This window comes from Carcharhinus amblyrhynchos, chromosome 1 (assembly GCF_965287045.1).
Source record: "Carcharhinus amblyrhynchos chromosome 1, sCarAmb.v2.hapA, whole genome shotgun sequence".
In the NCBI taxonomy this organism is placed as follows: Eukaryota; Metazoa; Chordata; class Chondrichthyes; order Carcharhiniformes; family Carcharhinidae; genus Carcharhinus; species Carcharhinus amblyrhynchos.
In genome coordinates this window covers 2,583,375-2,603,846 of record NC_137324.1, presented here as the reverse complement: position 1 = coordinate 2,603,846, position 20,472 = coordinate 2,583,375, and the positions used below count along the sequence as shown (strand labels likewise).

Here is a 20,472-nt window from a genome sequence, read left to right as displayed (position 1 = left end):
ACCACTGAGGTCAGACTCACCGGTCGGTAATTTCCCGGGCTATCCCTGTTCCCTTTCTTGAAAATAGGAACCACATCCGCAATCCTCCAATCCTCCGGAACCTCTCCTGTCTCCATCAATGATGCAAAGATCATCGCCAGGGGCTCTGCAATCACTTCCCTCACCTCCCACAGTAACCTGGGGTACATCCCATCCGGTCCTGGCGACTTGTCTATCTTGATAGCATTTAGCGGGTAAGTCCACGGATGGTAAGTGGGAGGCTTTCAAGGGCAAACTGATAATGTTGCAGGAAAAGCATGTGCCGGTAAAGAGGAAGGATGGGAAAGGCAGGATTAGACAGCCGTGGATTACAGCGGGTATCGAAGACTTGGTCAGGAAGAAGAGGGAGGCATATGTTAGGTCGAAACAACTGGGAACAGAGAGTGTGCTGGAGGAATATAGAGAGAGCAGGAGGGAGCTTAAAAGGGGAATTAGAAGGGCAAAAAGAGGGCATGAAATGGCTTTGGCTGATAGGATTAAGGAAAATCCAAAGGCATTTTACTTTTATATTAGGAACAAGAGGGTGGTTAGAGGGAAAATTGGTCCTCTTCGGGACAAAGGAGGGGAGTTATGTATCGAGTCGGAGGGAATGGGGGAGATCCTGAATGAATACTTTGCGTCGGTATTCTCGAAGGAGAGGGGTTTGGTGTCGTGTAGTGTCTTGGAGGGAGCTGTAGATCATTTGAGGGAAATATCCATTACGAGGGAGGAAGTGTTAGGGTTTTTAGGTATAAAAACGGATAAAGCTCCGGAGCCTGATGGTATTTATCCCAGGCTGCTTCGGGAGGTGAAAGATGAAATTGCTGGGCCTCTGACGCAAATCTTTGTCTCTTCTTTGGACACAGGTGAGGTCCCAGAGGACTGGAGAGTAGCTAATGTGGTACCGCTGTTTAAAAAGGGCAGTAGGGATAACCCTACTAATTATAGACCAGTGAGTTTGACATCGGTGGTAGGGAAATTATTGGAAAAAATTCTTAGGGATAGGATGTATGAGTATTTGGAGCGTTGCGATCTGATTAGGGATACGCAACATGGCTTTGTTCAGGGGAGGTCTTGCCTTACAAATCTGATCGAATTTTTTGAGGAGGTGACAAAAACGGTTGACGATGGGCGAGCCGTTGATGTCATCTATATGGATTTCAGTAAGGCGTTTGACAAAGTCCCTCACGGTAGGCTGGTAGAAAAGGTTAAGGCACATGGGATACAAGGACAGATAGCTAGGTGGATTGAGAACTGGCTGGGCAATAGGAGGCAGAGAGTAGTAGTGGAAGGGTCCTTTTCTGGCTGGAGGTCAGTCACCAGTGGTGTGCCGCAGGGCTCAGTACTGGGACCTCTTTTTGTAATATATATAAACGACTTGGAAGAGGGCGTACGTGGTGTGATCAGCAAGTTTGCAGATGACACCAAGATGGCAGGATTGGCAGATACCGAGGCGGATTGTCAGGTGACACAGCAGGATATAGATAGGTTGGTATACTGGGCAGATACATGGCAGATGGAATTTAATCCTGACAAATGCGAGGTGATGCATTTTGGAAGGAATAATGCAGGGAGGAGTTACATGATAAAAGGTAGACCGATTAAGAGTATAGAAATGCAGAGAGACCTGGGAGTGCAAGTGCACAAGTCTCTGAAGGTGTCAACACAGGTAGAGAAGGTTGTGAAGAAAGCTTATGGAATGCTAGCCTTTATAGGAAGGGGTATAGAGTATAAGAGCTGTCGTCTAATGCTTCAGTTGTACAGAACGTTGGTTAGACCGCATTTGGAGTACTGCGTCCAGTTCTGGTCACCTTACTACCGGAAGGACGTGGAGACCCTGGAGAGAGTGCAGAGGAGGTTTACCAGGATGTTGCCTGGCATGGAAGGACTGAGTTACGAGGAAAGACTGGAAAAACTGGGGCTCTTCTCCTTAGAAAGACGGAGATTAAGGGGGGATCTGATAGAGGTGTATAAAATACTGAAGGGAATAGATAGAGTCAACAGTGGCAGGCTTTTCCCTAGATTGGGGACAACTATTACGAGAGGTCACGATCTAAGGGTGAGGGGGGAGAAGTATAATTTGGATACTAGAGGAAGGTTTTTCACACAGAGGGTTGTGGGGGTATGGAATGCGCTACCAAGTAAGGTGGTGGAGGCAGGCACGTTGGACTTGTTTAAGGTTTACTTAGACACATGAGTGAAACAGGGATGGAGGGTTATAGTAGAGGGTATTAAAAAGGGTCAGAGCCTTGGGACGACACTGGAAATGTAGTATTACATGTTAATGTTTTTGTCTCTTTTAATCCACAGGTGTCGGTCCACCTTGTTGTCAAACGAGGGGCATGCACACGGTGGGTCGTGCGTAGGCTGCTCTTGGAGGTTCCGGGAGTGGCCTAGTACTTTGCGTCGTTGTGTGTGCTTAATCCTGGACCAGCAGATGGGCACCACAGCAGCTCAGTGACTATCACTGCTAGCTGTGCAGATACATGGATTTGGGCCTGTGTCTGGGGGAGTTTGCGCATTCTCCCTGTGGTTGCGTGGGTTTCCTCTGGGTGCTCCGGTTTCCTCCCACACCCCAAAGATGTGCTCTTAGGCTGATTGGTTTTACCAAATTGACCCTACACTATTCTCCCCTGAATCTGGTTACATTAGGGGTACCATTCACATACACACGGGGCACGGTAGGTGTAGGAAAATGCTTTGTTAAGATGGCGGCGCGGGCTCGTTGGGCCGAAGGGCCTGTTTCTCGTGCTGGGTTGTTCTTTGTTCTTTGTTTAAAAGTTCCAACACATCCTCTTTCTTAACATCCACACACTCAATCTTTTCAGTCTGCCGCAAACCTGTAGTACAACCTCCCAGATCACTTTCTACCGTGAATACTGAGGCAAAGTACTCATTCAGCACCTCTGCCATTTCTTCTGGTTCCACACAGACTTTTCCCCCTTCACCTTTTATAGGTCCTATCCCTTCTCTTCTCATCCTTTTACCTTTCACATATTTATAGAAGGCCTTGGGATTCTCCTTAATCTTACCTGCCAAGGCCTTCTCATGTCCCCTTCTGGCTCTCCAAATTTCCTTTTTAAGCTCCTTTCTACAGTCCTTATACTCCTCTAGATCCTTAACATCTCTTAGCTCTCTGAACCTTTTATACACCTTTCTTTTCCTCCTGACCAGGTTCACCACAACCTTCGTGTACCACGGTTCCCATGACCTACCAAAACCTCCTTGTCTCATTGGAACGTTATCGTGCAGAGCTCCAGTCAAACATTCCTTGAATGTCTGCCACCTTCCTTCTGTACTTTTCCCTAAGAACACTTCCTTCCAGTTTACTTGTCCAATTATCTGCCTGATGTCATCATATTTCCCTTTCCTCCAGACAAACAGCTTCCTAGCCTGCCTGATCCTACCTCTTTCCAATGCTATCGTGAAGGAGATAGAATTATGATCTCCATCCCCGAGATGCTCTCCCACCGAGAGATCCGACACCTGTCCTGGTTCATTCGCCAGCACCAGGTCAAGTACAGCCTCCCCTCTCGTAGGCTTATCCACGTACTGTGTCAGGAAACCCTCCTGAACACATCTAACAAACTCCTCCCCATCCAAACCCCTTACCCTTGGGATATTCCAGTCAATGTTTGGGAAATTAAAGTCTCCCATCACGACAACTCTGTTATTTCTACATCTCTCTAGGATCTGTTTCCCTATCTGCACCTCAACTTCCCTGTCACTATTAGGCGGCCTATAGAAAACACCCAGCAAAGTTATCGACCCTTTGCTGTTCCTAACTTCCACCCACAGAGACTCTGTAGATAGTCCCTCCACAGTGTTCACCTTCTCTGCAGCCGTGACACTGTCCCTGATCAACAGTGCCACTCCCCTCCCTCTTTTGCCCCCAACCCTGTCCTTCCTGAAACATCTGAATCTCGGCACCTGAAGTACCCAGTCCTGTCCCTGAGACATCCAAGTCTCTGTAATGGCCCCCACATCACATTCCCAAGCAGCAATCCACACCCTAAGCTCATCTACTTTGTTCACTACACTCCTGGCGTTAAAATATATACACTTCAGACCCTCGGTCTGGGCACTTCCCTTCTCCATTACCCGTCTAACCTCCCTCTCAAACTGTCTACGGTCCTTCCCTACCTGGGAGCTAACCTCCTCGCTCTCAGTTTCCTCATCTCTATTCCCTCCCCCCAACCTTTCTAGTTTAAAGACCCCCAGTAGCCCGAGCCAACCTTCCCGCCAAGATATTGGTCCCCCTGGGATTCAAGTGCCACCCGTCTTTACTGAACAGATCACACCTGCCCCTAAAGAGGTCCCAATGATCCACAACCGGAATCCCTGCCCCCTGCTCCAGTCCCTCAGCCACGCATTCACTCTCCACCTCATTCCATTCCTGCTCTCACTCTCCTGCGGCGCAGGCAGCAATCCTGAGATTACTACCTTTGCGTTCCTCTTTCTCAGCTGTCTACCTAATTCCCTATAATCCCTTTTCATGACCCTTCCCTCTTCCTGCCTATGTCAGCGGTACCTATATGAACCACAACCTCCGGCTCCTCACCCTCCCCTTTCAGGATGTCTGAGACACGTCCAGCTCCAGGGAGACAAACCACCATCCGCGACTCCTGTCTGCGTCCACAAAAACGCCTGTTTGATCCCCTCACTATGGAGTCCCCTATTAACACTGCCTTCCTCCTCCTTTCCTTACTTTTTTGAAGTTCTGGGTCAGGCTCAGCTCCACCTGGCCACCGCTGCTTCCCCCAGGTGAGCTGTCCCCCCCAACAGTTCTCAGACAGGAGTACTAATTATGAAGGGGGACATCCACCGGCGTGCTCTCCATCACGTGAGCTTTCCCCTTCCTGACAGTTACCCACTTGCCTTCTTCCCGTTGCCCCGGTGTGACCACTTGCCAGTAGCTCCTGTCAATTACCTCCTCATTCTCTCTAATGAGACAAAGGTCCTCGAGCTGCAGTTCCAGTTCCTTAGGCACTGCAGCTCCACACACCCAGCACAGATATGGATGTCTGGGAGACCAGGAGCCTCCAGGACCTCCCACGTATTGCATTGGCAACAACGTACTGGCCTCACACTCATACTTGCCCTTTTTAGAAATACAGGAGAGAAAAAAGTAATTAAAAACTTATAAACTTACCTTGCCTTGCCCTTTTCACTTAAGCCCTGTGAGCCAAAGCCCTTACAGCTCACAAAAAACAAACTTACCTGTTCTCACTCCGAGCCCCTCTGTCTCTTTTTTTTAGGTTAGAGGAGGTGGGAGGGTGGGATACTCTACCTGTGTAGAGAACCGGGATTCCTCACCAGTCCAATTTATGGAAAGGGGTAAAAAAAACCCAAGTCCCTTTGCAAACTACTTCCGGTTTCCGGAATAAAATTTTTAAAAAACTAGCAAAGTTAATTTTTTCAAAAAAATCACTTCAACTTACCCACAAGCTCTCCTCTTCTAAATCACTGCCTCTCTTCAGTGCTCCCAAGGAACAATGATGTTGCCTGAGTTTGAAGACAGGACAGTTAGGCTGGAGTTATTTTCCTTCGAGCAGAGAAGACTGAGGGGGAACCTGATTGAGATATACAAAATTATTAAGGGCATGGATAGAGTAAATAGGAAGAAGTCTTTCCCTTTAGTAGAGGGGTGAATAACAGGAGCATTAATCTAAAGTAAGGAACAGGAGATTTAGAAGGGATTTTAGGAAAACTGTTTTCACCTTGAGGGTGATGGGAATCTGGGATTCATTGTCTGAAAGATCAGGGATAGTGTCACGGCTGTAGAGAAGGTGGACACTGTGGAGGGACTGTCTACAGAGTCTCTGTGGGTGGAAGTTAGGAACAGCAAAGGGTCGATAACTTTGCTGGGTGTTTTCTATAGGCCGCCCAATAGTGACAGGGAAGTTGAGGTGCAGATAGGGAAACAGATCCTAGAGAGATGTAGTAATAACAGAGTTGTCATGATGGGAGACTTTAATTTCCCAAACATCGACTGGAATATCCCTAGGGTAAGGGGTTTGGATGGGGAGGAATTTGTTAGGTGTGTTCAGGAGGGTTTCCTGACACAGTACGTGGATAAGCCTACGAGAGGAGAGGCTGTACTTGACCTGGTACTGGCTAATGAACCAGGACAGGTGTCGGATCTCTCGGTGGGAGAGCATCTCGGGGATGGAGATCATAATTCTATCTCCTTCACGATAGCATTGGAAAGATGTAGGATCAGGCAGGCTAGGAAGGTGTTTGTCTGGAGGAAAGGGAAATATGGAGACATCAGGCAGAAAATTGGATGAGTAAACTGGAAGGAGGTGTTCTTGGGGAAAAGTACTGAAGGAAGGTGGCAGATTTTCAAGGAATGTTTGGAGCTCTGCACGATGACGTTCCGATGAGACAGGGAAGTTTTGGTAGGTTACAGGAACCGTGGTGCATGAAAGTTGTAATGAACCCAGTCAAAAAGAAAAGAAAAGCATCCAAAAGGTTCAGGGAGCTGGTTAATGTTAGGGATCTAGAGGAGTATAAGGCTTGTAGGAAGGAATTTAAAAAGGAAATTAGGAGAGCCAGAAGGGGACATGAGAAGGCCTTGGCGGGTAAGATTAAGGAGAATCCCAAGACGTTCTACAAATATGTGAAGAGTAAAAGGATGAGAAGAGAAGGGATAGGACCTATAAAAGGTGAAGGGGGAAAAGTCTGTGTGGAACCAGAAGAAATGGCAGAGGTGCTTAATGAATAACTTACCTCGGTATTCACAGTAGAAAAGTATCTAGATGGTTGTACTGCAGGTTTGCAGCAGTCTGAAAAGATTGAGTATGTGAACATTAAGAAAGAGGATGTGTTGGAAATTTTGAATAGCATCAAGATAGACAAGTCGCCGGGACCGGATGGGATATACCCCAGGTTACTGTGGGAGGTGAGGGAAGTGATTGCAGAGCCCCTGGCGATGAACTTTTCATCGTCGATGGAGACAGGAGAGGTTCCGGAGGATTGGAGGATTGCGGATCTGGTTCCTATATTGAAGAAAGGGAACAGGGATAGCCCGGGAAATTACCGACCGGTGAGTCTGACCTCAGTGGTTGGTAAGTTGATGGAGAGGATTCTGAGGGACAAGATTTATGAGCATTTAGAGAAGTTTAGAATGACCAGAAATAGCACGGCTTTGTCAAGGGCAGATCGTGCCTTACGAGCCTGGTTGAGTTCTTTGAAAATGTGACTAAACACATTGACGAAGGAAGAGCGGTAGACGTGGTTTACATGGACTTCAGCAAGGCATTTGATAAGGTCCCCCATGCAAGACTTCTTGAGAAGGTGAGAGGGCATGGGATCCAAGGGGCTTTGGCCTTGTGGATCCAGAACTGGCTTGCCTGCAGAAGGCAGAGAGTGGTTGTGGATGGGTCTTTTTCTGCATGGAGGTCGGTCACCAGTGGAGTGCCCCAGGGACCCTTGCTGTTTGTCATTTTCATAAATGACCTGGATGAGGAAGTGGAGGGATGGGTTAGTAAGTTTGCTAATGACACGAAGGTTGGTGGTGTTGTGGATAGTTTGGAGAGAATCAGAAGCTGCAGCGTGACATTGATAGGATGCAAGACTGGGCAGAGAAGTGGCAGATGGACTTCAATGCGGATAAATGTGTAGTGGTCCATTTTGGCAGGTCAAATGGGATGAAGGAATACAATATCAAGGGTAAGACTCTTAGCAGTGTAGAGGATCAGAAGGATCTTGGGGTCCAGGTCCATAGGACTCTTAAATTGGCCTTGCAGGTAGAGGATGTCGTTAAGAAGGCATATAGTGTACTGGCCTTCATCAGTTGAGGGATTGAGTTTAGGAGTCGGGAGAAAATGCTGCAACTTTATAAGACCCTTGTCAGACCCCACTTGGAGTACTGTGCCCAGTTCTGGTCGCCTCACTACAGGAAGGATGCGGAAGCCATTGAGAGGGTGCAGAGGAGATTTACAAGGATGTTGCCTGGATTAGGTGGCATGCCTTATGAGGATAGTTGAGAGAGCTCAGTCTTTTCTCCTTAGAGAGACAAAGGATAAGAGGTGACCTGATAGAGATGTATAAGATGTTGAGAGGTATTGACCGAGTGGATTCTCAGAGGCTTTTTCCCAGGGCTGAAATGGCTGCCACAAGAGGACACAGGTTTAGGGTGCTGGGGAGTAGATACAGAGGAGATGTCAGGGGTAAGTTTTTCACTCAGGGTAGTGGGCGCGTGGTATCGACTGCTGGCGGTGATGGTGGAGGCGGATTCGATAGGGTCTTTTAAGAGACTTTTGGATGAGTTCATGAGACTTAGTAAGATAGAGGGTTATAGGTAAGCCTAGTAGGTAGAGATATGATCGGAGCAACTTGTGGGCCGAAGGGCCTGTTTGTGCTGTAGTTTTTCTATGTTCTATGTTCCAAGCAGGAACCCTTACAATACTTAAGAAGCATTTAGATGAGCACTTGAAATGTCATAGCGTACAAGGCTATGGACCAAGTGTTGGAAAATGGGATGAGAGTAGGTTGGTGTTTGATAGCTGGCATGGACCCAATGGCTTTAGGGCTGCTTTCTGTGCTGTTAAACTCTCAGTCTGTATGACCATGATCAGCATCTCTCCTGAAGCAATATTCCCTGGAACAATAATTCGAAAATGTAAGTTTTATTCTGCATCAGCAGCATGAAGACATGTACCTTTTCAAAGAAAATTTCTATTTTGTAAATCAGGTTTTTTTTTCTTTATTCTATTGGATTTTGGATTTCATTCTGGTTTAAAAATCAGTGTCTCCCTCACAGATTCAGACAGTGTGTATCCGAAATGCCAAAGGTTATGCCAGTTAATCTAATAGTGAGAAATCTTGATTATTTCTATTTTTTTCATAGCCTCCTGTTGCCAAAAGGGTTCCGGGTATTGCACTATCATTCAAATGGGACTCTGGTGACAGACATGGACCCTAAACTGGTGAGAAATCTCTTTCAAACTAAAACCAGACTGAAGATGATGAATTTATAAATACATTGTATATAGATACGCTTTGTTTTTTATTTTTCTACTATTCCCTTTCTGGTGGGTTGTTATTCTGTGGAGCTCACTGGGTCTCAGTGTCATACCTTTACCTCGCTCTTGACCTTATTAAGAACATAAGAACATAAGAAATAGGAGCAGGAGTCGGCCATCTAGCCCTTCGAGCCTGCCCCGCCATTCAATAAGATCATGGCTGATCTGAAGTGGATCAGTTCCACTTTCCCGCTTTCTCCCCATAACCCTTAATTCCCCTTGTCCATCAGAAACCTATCTACCCGTGACTTAAATATATTTAGCGAGGCAGCCTCCACCACTTCAACGGGCAGAGAATTCCAGAGACTCACCACCCTTTGAATGAAGAAGTTCCTCCTCAACTCTGATCTAAACTGCACCCCCCCACTTATCTTGAGGCTGTGCCCTCTAGTCCTGCTGTCCTTTCTGAGTGGGAAGAATCTCTCTACCTCTACCCTATCCTTCCCCCTCATTATCTTATACGTCTCTATTAGATCCTCCCTCATCCTTCGAAACTCCAATGAGTACAGACCCAGTCTCTCTTCATAGGCCAACCCCCTCATCTCCGGTATCAGCCTAGTGAACCTCCTCTGCACTCCCTCCAAGGACAAAATATCCTTGCGTAAGTGCGACGACCAAAACTGCACACAGTACTCCAGCTGTGGCCTCACCAATGCCCTATACAGCCGCAGCAAGACCTCCCTACTTTTATATTCAATCCCCCTCGCGATGAAGGCCAGCATCCCATTCGCCTTCCTGACCACCTGCTGCACCTGCAAGCTGGGTTTTTGCGACTCATGCACAAGGACCCCGAGGTCCCTCTGCACTGTCGCCTGCTGCAGTTTTTCTCCATGTAAGTAATAGTCCTTCCTACCATTCTTCCTACCAAAGTGGACAACCTCACATTTGCCAACATTAAATTCCATTTGCCATTTCCTGGCCCATTCGCCCAGCCTATCTAGATCCTTCTGCAGACTCTCCACACCCTCTGCACAATTTGCCGTTCCACCAATCTTGGTGTCATCAGCAAATTTCGACACCATACACTCGGTTCCCTCCTCCAGATCATCGATATAAATGATGAATAGCTGATTGTTATTCTTATCTTATTCTTAAGATATTCACTGAAACATTCAGTACACAGAGACCAAGTTTAAAACAGCTAGAGAGTGCAAGGGGAATTAGAGCAGAATGCAGTCTGAAAACATGAAGAGAGCATATGATTTTGGAACAAAGAAAAGCTCAAAACAGCTGGAAGCTGCCATGAAACACTAAACATCACAAAATTATACAGTTTCTCTTATCAATTTTGTGCATCCTGACTGAGCAACAAATGGTGCATTCCTTCTGGAGCCTTCCATTCTCACTGGGATGGACCTTCACTGAGTATTCTGAAATATTTCCTGAATGGGATAGGACCCGGGTAGTTGATGCAGACTCAATGGGTCAAATGGCCTCCTGCACTGTCGGATTCTATGATTCAGTGAAATGTTTGCCTCCATTTAGGAAAGTAGGGAGAAAGAAAGTAGCAAACTGTACGCCAGCTAAACTAACATCTGTCTTAGGGAAAATTCTAGAATTTTATTCAGGAGGTTATAGAAGAAAATTTAGAACAACTTAATGTAACCAGACAGAGTCAACATGGTTTTATGAAAGGGAGATCATTTTTGACTGATTTAGTAGAGTTCTTTGAGGCAGTAGCAAGTAATGTGGATACGAGGAACATATTGATGTGGATTTCCAAAAGGTACTTGAAAAGTTGCCACATCAAAAGTTACTGCATGAAATGCAAGCTCATAATGTGAAGTGGGGAGTATTATCAAGGTTAGAGGGTTTGCTTGCTAACATGAATCAGAGAGCGAGGGTTAATGAATAGTTTTTGAGTAGGCAAACTGTAAATGGGCCCTCAACAATTTGATTTGATTTATTATTGTCAAATATATTATTATATGGTGAAAGGTATTGCTTCTTACACGCTATACAGACAAAGCATACCATTCATAGTGAAGGAAAAGAGAGAGCGCAGAATGTTACAGTCATAGCTAGGCTGCGGAGAAAGATCAACTTAATGCGAGCTCTATCCATTCAAAAGTCTGATGGCAGCAGGGAAAAAGCTATTCTTGAATCTGTTGTGTCCTCAGACTTTTGTATCTTTTTCCTGATGGAAGATGTTGGAAGAGAGAATGTCTGGGGTACATGGGTCCTTAATTATGTTGGCTGCTTTGCCGAGACAGCAGGAAGTGTAGACAGAGTCAACGGATGGGAGGCTGGTTTGAATCATAGAATCGGAGAATCCTACAGTGCAGAAGGAGGCCATCTGGCCTATTTAGTTTACATTGAACACAGTCCCAACCAGGCCCTATCCCCATAATCTCACATATGTACACTGACTGGTCTCCCTAACACAAAGGGACAATTTTAGCATGGCTAATCTTTGGACTGTTGGAGCACCCGGAGGAAACCCACGGGGAGAACTCAACACAGACCCGGGTCCGTGGCGCTATGAGGCAGCTGTGCTAACCACTGTGCTACCATGCCACCCCACTGTGCCACCGTGAGACTCCTCATTCAGTGATGGACTGTGCATTGTTCATGACCCTTTTTGGTTTCATGCGGTCTTGGGCAGAGCAGGAGCTATACCAAGCTGTGATACAGCCTGAAAGCATGCTTTCTATGATGCATCTGTAAAAGTTGATGAGAGTTGTAGAGGACATGCCAAATGTCCTTATTTTTCTGAGAAAGTAGAGGCATTGGTGGGCTTTCCTAACTATAGTGTTGGCAGGAGGGATCAGGACAGGTTGTTGGTGACCTGGGCACCTAAAAACCTGAAGCTCTCGGCCATTTCTACTTTGTCCCCATTGATGTAGATAGGCATGTCCTCCTCTATAGTTCGTGACATCGATGACAATCTCCTTTATTTTGTTGACATTGAGGGAGAGATTATTGTCATTGCACCAGTTCACCAGATTCTGCTGATTTTCATGCACTGTGTACACAGATAGCAGCTTTGAACTTGCCCAAAAAACAGATCTCAAACTCTCCTGTTTTCCCACTCACCCTGGATTTATAATTCTTTTGATAAGATCGGCCACAGAGTCTAATAATATGGTCTTTAAATGCTGAGTCACCAACGTTTCCTTAATTAATTTGAGTGATTCCAATACCTCATAACCTAAATTCAATTCAAATGGACTGAATTTGATTGATTCATTTGGTATATCCTGAATTGCAAAGAGTATCCTAATCCTTTGGATAATCCTGATAAAAAGATCTCAACATTGTCTTTAAAGTTTTGATGCTGTCGCTTTAATGTTCCTTTTGATTCTGGATGGTATGCAGCTCATTTAAGTTGTTTTATTCCTAAGCTATCTGTAACGTCCTTGAATAACTTTGATGTCAAATTTGATCCTTAATCTGATTGCACTTCAGTGGGTAGATCATATCTAATAAATAATTGAAGTAAAGCCTCTCCAATCCTTTTAGGTATAATATTGGAAACTCGTAGACACATCCATTATGCTCAATTGGTATCGGTTCCCACTTTTCATTTTAGGGAGGGTCCAGTGCATTCAATTCAAACCTTTGCTAAAATGTTACTCAAATGCTCGAATGGGCATTAAAGTGCTGGTTTTATCACCACTTGAGGTTTCGCTTTTGTGTGAAGTGACCAGCAAAATTTAACCACTTGTAATGCAGTCCATAAAAATGTTTCTATATTTTAGCTTTCCTTATCCCCAAATGACGTCCTACTTTTATCTCATGTGTGCTACCTGCAACACTTCCTTTTTGTACCCCATAGGCAATACCAATTGATGAACATCCGTCCATTTTTCATCGGCTTGAAGATGTAAAGGTCTCTATTTCCTCATTGAGACATTATTTGTAAGATTTGTAATCTTAGGATAAGGGGTAGCAAATTTAAAACAGAGTTGAGGAGAAACGACTTCTCCCAAAGGGGTGTGAAATTGTGGAATTTGCTACCCTAAAGTGCTGGGACATATGTGGTCTTTGAATGCTGATTCAGACAGATTTTTAATTGGTAATGGGTTGAAAGTCGAGAAGGCTGGAAAATGGGGATGAGGAGCATATCAGCCATAATCAAATGGTGGAACAGAGTCAATGGGCCTAATTATGCTGCTCTGCCTTATGAATGTATAATAACATTCCGGTATACACTCAGATCCCTCTTCCATGTATGCTTTCTGAACAACTGTTTTATTTCTATATCTTTCTGTTGTAACTCTGCTGACTTTCCTGAAGTAAAAATATTTACTTCATTCTCCACCCCTCTCGTTCTGTTCTAACTATCGTTGGAAAACAAAAATCATTCCTGATAATTGAACCTCAACTTTCTTATTGTCATTCTTTGATTTCTCCTCTTGTCTTGACCTGTGACTTTGTGACCTTGTAACCTAACAATCAGAAAAAATCCCAGAATATGTGCCCTTTAACAACTTAGTCGTTTGATTATCCCTGGCTTTTCAACCACAGTAGGCATCACTCCCATCTTTGATCTCGCTATTTTGTTTTCCAAGATAAACTGTATTCCTGGACAAGACAATTCCTCTAGTACTCCTACACCCACTTCACCACTCTTCACTCAACTGTCCAATCTCACCTTCTCGAATGGAACATGACTCTTCTCACCCTGAATTCCACACCTTTTCTGGCAATACTCCTTCCGAACTGTACAACTCCTCATCATTTACCATCTAAGATTGACTTGCTTCCATATCTCTTAAAATTCAAAATTCTTTACCTACACCTCCTGGTACACAGGAGTAAAATTTACCCACACAAGTACATTCTTTAAAGAGAGCTGGTATCTTCTTACCAATAAACCCTTGGCCAGGCTTGACCAGGTTCTTTTGCACCTATTTATCATCAACTGGGTTTTCCTTGGTCCGTTTTACAAACCCTACTGGCTTATCCTGTTTACCACATCAGTCTTCTCAGTGCTTTTCTTGAAAGCTGCAACTTTGCATGGCCTTATTTATCACAGTAAAAACATTGGATGCTTTTCATTCCCCTTCCGCCCTCCTGTATTTCCTTTCTAATCTGAGGTACACTGTCTTTATTATCTCCCACAAGATCTCCTTTACCTTTATCAGTCTCTTCTCCCCAGTTCCTATCCCTCACAGGCTGAAGCTGATATCAGAAACCAAGGCCACGATTCTCCCATTGCAACCGGCAACTTTCCTGCTGTGTTGTGTTGGGAGAAGCGTGTCTCCAGCCTTGAATAGGGATTTGCACACACTCCGGAAACAGTCACCAGCCAGGCCACACTGGAAAACAGTGGCAAGGCAAGTAAATTAAATCTTTTCTGTGGGTATTTTAAATATATGAGTTAATTGTCAGGTTCCAATTGATGGTGGGAGAACTGGCAGGGTCCAGACTAGCTCCCCACGGTTCGGGGAACAAGCAGGAGACACCGCCGGAATGATGGGGGGTAGTTGGGGATCCAGGGGGTTGGAAGGTGAGACCGTGGTGTACTCTGTGCATGGGCACCCTGTGCCAGCCCGTGCCCCCTGGCACTGTCCAAGGGGCAAAGTGCCCATGCCCAGAGGCACCTTGGCACTGCTCATCGGGCAGCGGGCAGTTCAAGGGGCGGGGCCTAGTGTGGGTGCACCTAGGGTGATCAGTGAGGTTGGGAGGTCCCACTGCCACCTGCAGACAGGGTCAGCCTGGGATGGAGGGAGGGCAGAAAGCGATTGGGGCGGGTTGGGGGCAGGTGCTCTGCCGGGCAAGAGGGGTCCTGACTCCGGGTGGGGGGGGGTCTGACCCTGGATTCAGGGGGAGTCAGTCAGGGGGATGGGGGGTCTGCCGGGGTGAGGGATGCTAGGGGTTGGAGCCTGGACACCGGAGCACTCCAGGATGGGGAGGAATCAGAGCTGGCCTGGGAATTGCGATCGAGCTGGCCAACAAAAGCTGCACATGCACAGAGTTCCAGAACTCAAGTAGGACCCGCTTCCCCTGGATTTTAATCCAGATTCCCGGTTGGGATTTCTGCAGTGCACAGAGTGCGGAGATTCAGGTGAGAAGCTGAACTGACAGAACAGTCAGGATTTAGAACCGTTCCCCCACCAATTCAGCACTTCTGGGAGAAACGCAGTCCAACTTTTGACTTCTGAACTAATTCATAATCATCTACCATTTCTGCTGCCAATCTCACAGTTTTAACCCTCTGCTCTTTCACATAACTTCTGACTATGGCAGGAAGTGAATTTTTAAACTCCTCCAAAATAAACATTTCTCTAAGTGCTTCATATTAGGGCAGCATGATGACACAGTCATGAGCACTGCTGCCTCACAGCACCAGTGACCGGGGTTTAATTCACGTCTTGGATCATTGCCTGTGAGGATTGTACACATTCTCCCCGTGTCTGTGTGAGTTTCCTCCTGGTGCTCCAGTTTCCTCCTACAGCCTGAAACATATGCAGGTTAGATGCATTGGCCGTGCTAAATTCTCCCTCAGTGTACCCGAACAGGCATCAGAGGGTGGCAACTCGGGGATTTTCACAGTAATTATCTTGCATTGTTAATGTAAGCCAACATGTGACACTAATAAATAAACTTTAATTTTAAAAATTTTAAACTTTAACTTTCAAAGCCCTTATCCACCTATCAAAGTTACTTTGTTTGATCCTTTCAAATTCTATGTGCAGTTGACTAGGTTCTTTCCTTAGATTTCTAAACCGTTGTCTGTAGGATTCTGGCACGAGTTCATATACACTTAAGATGGCTTTATTCACCTCATCATAACACCTCCTCTGATAGTGAATGTAAACACCTCACCAGCTCAACCCACCAACTTTGTTTGAATCATTAATACCCACATTGTCTGAGGCCATTTCATTTGTTTATCCATTTTCTCAAATGAAATAAAAAAGGCTTCTGCATCCCTCTCATCAAACCCCGGCACAGCGTGGACAGAATTCGTTTCTGTCTTCATCACCACTCACCGCTTTTCCCTTTATCTCTGCCAGTTTAAATTGATGTTAAATTTTTACTGCCAGTCTCCGAAGTTCAAATTCCCTCTCTTTGTCTTCTGCGAGAACTATACTTCCTTTTCCTTTTCCTTCTCCTAGGGTTAGCCTATCTTTTTTTCCTTTGTTGTGCTAGTGTTATCTTTTCCCTTTCTTTTTCCCAGATTTGTGATTCAAGCTGTTTCATTTCTTTTTCTTGTTCCAATTCCAACTGTTTCAACTCTTTTGCTTGTTGTGGCTTCCTTTCCCGGGGAAAACACAAAACAACAGAGCCTTGCATTCGTTCCAATTAAACCAAAATTAGGGCGATTAAGATTAATTGTGTTGCTGCAGTAATGAAACAGTGCAGTGGGATCCAGACAAATGGCTCCAATAAAATGCAACAGAGTAATAAAAACACGCAGCACAGAGAGATGCCTAAATTTCATTTCTTAAAGGCAAAATATTGTTACTCCCTGCATGGCATGGTCTGGTACTGGCCTTGGCTTCTTCCTGAACAGCACACATTTTCCCAATTCTACATGGCTTACATGGACTTTAGAAGGCCGTTGACAAGGTACCAGATGGTAAGTTGTTGCATAAGGTTAAATCTCAGAGCCAATGAAGGCAAGCATGCTGTATGCCTTCTTGACTACCTTCTCCACCTGCATTGCCACTTTCAGTGATCTGTGTACCTGTACACCCAGATCCCTCTGCCTATCAATACTCCTATGGGTTCTGCCATTTACTGTATATTTCCTATCTGTATTCGACCTTCCAAAATGCATTACCTCACATTTATCTGGATTAAACTCTATCTGCTATCTTTCTGTCCAAGTCTCCAACTGATTTATATCCTGCTGTATCCTCTGATGGTCCCCATCGCTATCCGCAAATCCACCAACCTTTGTGCCTTTGTGTCAACCGCAAACTTACTAATCAAACCAGTTACATTTTCCTCCAACTCACTTATATATGGGTGTGTTGCCACATGAGGAAAGATTGGATAGGAGAGGCTGGTATCTGCTGTAGTTTAGAAATGTAAGAAGTGTCTTGATTGAAATGTGTCACATAATAAATCCTGAGAGACCTTAACCAGGTGGATGTGGAGAGGATGTTTCCTCCTGTGGGAGAATCTAGTATTAGATTGTTTAAAATAGTACAAGACAACTAAAATATTTAAAAATTTTGGATCACCCATTTAGGAAATGGACGAGGAGACATTCTTTCTCTCAGAGTGTTATGAATCTTTGGAAATCTCTTCCTCAAGAGGCGGTGAAAGGAGGTGGAGGGGATTTTCTGCTCCTGTTCTTGGAGTGGGAATGAAGGAGATTGCCACTGGATTCCCAAATGCTTTTGCAGCAATGGGTAGTATCTGAGGGGAATGGGGGCGCAGGTGTTCTGTGAGCGTACAGCTTGGTGATGTTTCATGGATTGGAGGGGAAATTTTTGTTTCCATGGGGCGTCTTGTAATTCACCTAAACACCAGTTTCCCTCACCAACACACTTAACTGAGCACCAAAGGAAAGGTTCCCCCCACCCCCCCCTCCTCTCATTTATGGCTTACTGTCAGGTGGGAAGGAAATCGTGCTGTCCTCATCTGGTCTGGCCTACATGTGACTAGAGAGCTACATAAACGTGGTTCACTTTCAACTGCCCTCCAAGGGTAACTAAGGATGGACCATAAATGCTGGCCAACCAACGTAAGAACATAAGAACATAAGAAATAGGAGCAGGAGTCGGCCATCTAGCCCTTCGAGCCTGCCCCGCCATTCAATAAGATCATGGCTGATCTGTTGTGGCTCAGTTCCACATTCCCGCTTTCTCCCCATAACCCTTAATTCTCTTGTCTGTCAGAAACCTATCCACCCGTGACTTAAATATATTTAGTGAGGCAGCCTCCACCACTTCAACGGGCAGAGAATTCCAGAGATTCACCACCCTTTGAGTGAAGAAGTTCCTCCTCAACTCCGATCTAAACTGTCCCCCCCTTATCCTGAGGCTGTGTCCTCTAGTCCTGCTATCCTTTCTAAGCGGGAAGAATCTCTCTACCTCTACCCTATCCATCCCTTTCATTATCTTATACGTTGCTATAAGATCCCCCCTCATCCTTCTAAACTCCAACGAGTACAGACCCAGTCTATTTAGTCTCTCTTCATAGTCCAACTCCCTCATCTCCGGTATCAGCCTAGTAAACCTCCTCTGCATTCCCTCCAAGGCCAAAATATCCTTGCGCAAGTGTGGTGACCAAAACTGCACACAGTACTCCAGCTGCGGCCTCACCAGTACCCTGTACAGTTGCAGCAAGACCTCCCTGCTTTTATATTCTATCCCCCTCGCTATAAAGGCCAACATCCCATTCGCCTTCTTGATCACCTGCTGCACCTGCAGACTGGGTTTTTGTGACTCGTGCACAAGGACCACCAGGTCCCTCTGCACCGTAGCATGCTGCAGCTTTTCACCCTTTAAATAGTAATCCCTCCTACTATTATTTCTGCCAAAGTGGATAACCTCACACTTGCTAACATTATACTCCATCTGCCAGGTCCTCACCCACTCGCTCAGCCTATCCAGATCCCTCTGCAGACTTTCCACACCCTCCATGCAATTCACTTTTCCACTCATCTTCGTGTCATCAGCAAATTTCGTCACCCTACACTCAGCCCCCTCCTCCAGATCATCGATATAAATGGTAAACAATTGAGGCCCCAGCACTGATCCCTGCGGCACTCCACTAGTCACCAACCGTCAATCAGAATAGCATCCATTGATACCAACTCTCTGCTTCCTATTAGACAACCAATCCTCTATCCACGCTAACACCTTACCCCCAACTCCGTGCACCCTAACCCAACTCCGTGCAGCCAGCAAAGCCCATGTCCCATGCTGGCCAACCAGCAATGCCCATGAATTGTAAATAAATGGATTGGGTGAAGGGACTTCTGCCTCCAAAGACAGTTATAAAAAGGGCCAGCACAGCTCACATGCACTCACACCCTTGGCCTTCCAGGCCACCCCCATGGGTGTAAGGAGATTGAAGGTGGGAGTTTTTGATTTTCCTGTCACAAATCGCATTGCATCACCAAGTCTGTGATGTCAGAGTTAAGACTGGGCCAAGAAACTTAATTCAAAGCCAGTATCTTCAGCTTTCATACTCCTAGGTGACCATTATGTGTCTCTGTTTATATTGTATGTCATCCTGGGGGCAGAACAATTCCTCGCAATACCATCCTCAACTCTAAGTTCAGTTTTCTTAAAATGAGGTAGGGTTTCATTTCTCCGGAGGGTCATCCTTGCATTCCATCACATAGGATCATGTGCTTTATTCTGGATGCAATTGGATCTTTTGATTTGATTTGATTTCTTATTGTCAAATGTATTAGTATACAGGGAGAAGTATTGTTTCTTGCGCGCTGTGCAGACAAAGCGTGTCATTCATAGAGAAGGAAAGGAGAGGGTGCAGAATGTAGTGTTACAGTCATAGCGAGGGTGTAGAGAAAGATCAACTTAATGCAAGGTAGGTCCATTCAAAAGTCTGACAGCAGCAGGGAAGAAGCTGTTCCTATGTTGGTTGGTATGTGACTTCAGACTTTTATATCTTTTTCCCAACCGCAGAAGGTGGAAGGAAAGAATGGCTGGGCTGCTGGGGGCCCTTAATTCTGCTCGTTTATTTCCTGAGGCAGTGGGTTGTGTAGACAGAGTCAATGGATGGGAGGCTGGTTTGTGAAATGGATTGAGCTCTATTCACAATGTTTGTAGTTTCTTGCAGTCTTGGGCTGAGCAGGAGCCATACTAAAAATGCTTTCTATGGGGCATCTGTAAAAGTTGGTGAGAGTTGTAGCTGACATGCCAAATTTCCTTTGCCTTCTGAGAAAGTAGAGGCATTGGTGGGCTTTCCTAACCATATTGTGACGCATTTTGGTTGATTGAACCGGGTCAGTTCTTACTCAGTTAATGATAGGATGCTGGGGAGAGTTATAGAACAAAGAGGTCTAAGGGTACATGTTCATAGTTCCTTGAAAGTGGAGTCACAGGCGGACAGAGTGGTGAAGATGGCATTCGGCATGCTTAGTTTCATTGGTCAGAACATTGAATACAGGAGTTGGGACGTCTTGTTGAAGTTGTATAAGACATTTGTAAGGCTACACTTGGAATACTGTGTACAGTTTTGGTCACCCTATTATAGAAAGGATATTATTAAGTTAGAAAGAGTGCAGAAAAGATTGACTAGGATGCTACCAGGACTTGATGGATTGAATTATAAGAAGAGGCTGGATAGACTGGGGCTTTTTTCTTTGGAGTGTAAGAGGCTGAGGGGTGTATAGAGATCTATAAAATAATGAGAGGCATAGGTCAGCAAGATAGTCAATATCCTTTCCCAAAGGTAGGGGAGTCTAAAACTAGAGGGCATAGGTTTAAGGTGAGAGGGGAGATATACAAAAGTGTCCAGAGGGACAATTTCTTCACACAGAGGGTGGTGA

The 20,472-nt window shown here is 45.4% G+C and overlaps 1 protein-coding gene across 1 annotated transcript in view; it reads left to right on the top strand.

The window, feature by feature from the left end:
• Positions 1 to 20,472, top strand: part of LOC145348472 (zinc metalloproteinase-disintegrin-like protein H4 subunit A) — a 564,739-nt gene that overhangs the window by 98,404 nt on the left and 445,863 nt on the right. Inside the window, exon 4 of the mRNA XM_080196661.1 lies at positions 8,873 to 8,951. Coding sequence (XP_080052787.1) covers positions 8,873 to 8,951 — 79 coding nt within the window. The remainder of the gene's footprint in view (positions 1 to 8,872; positions 8,952 to 20,472) is intronic.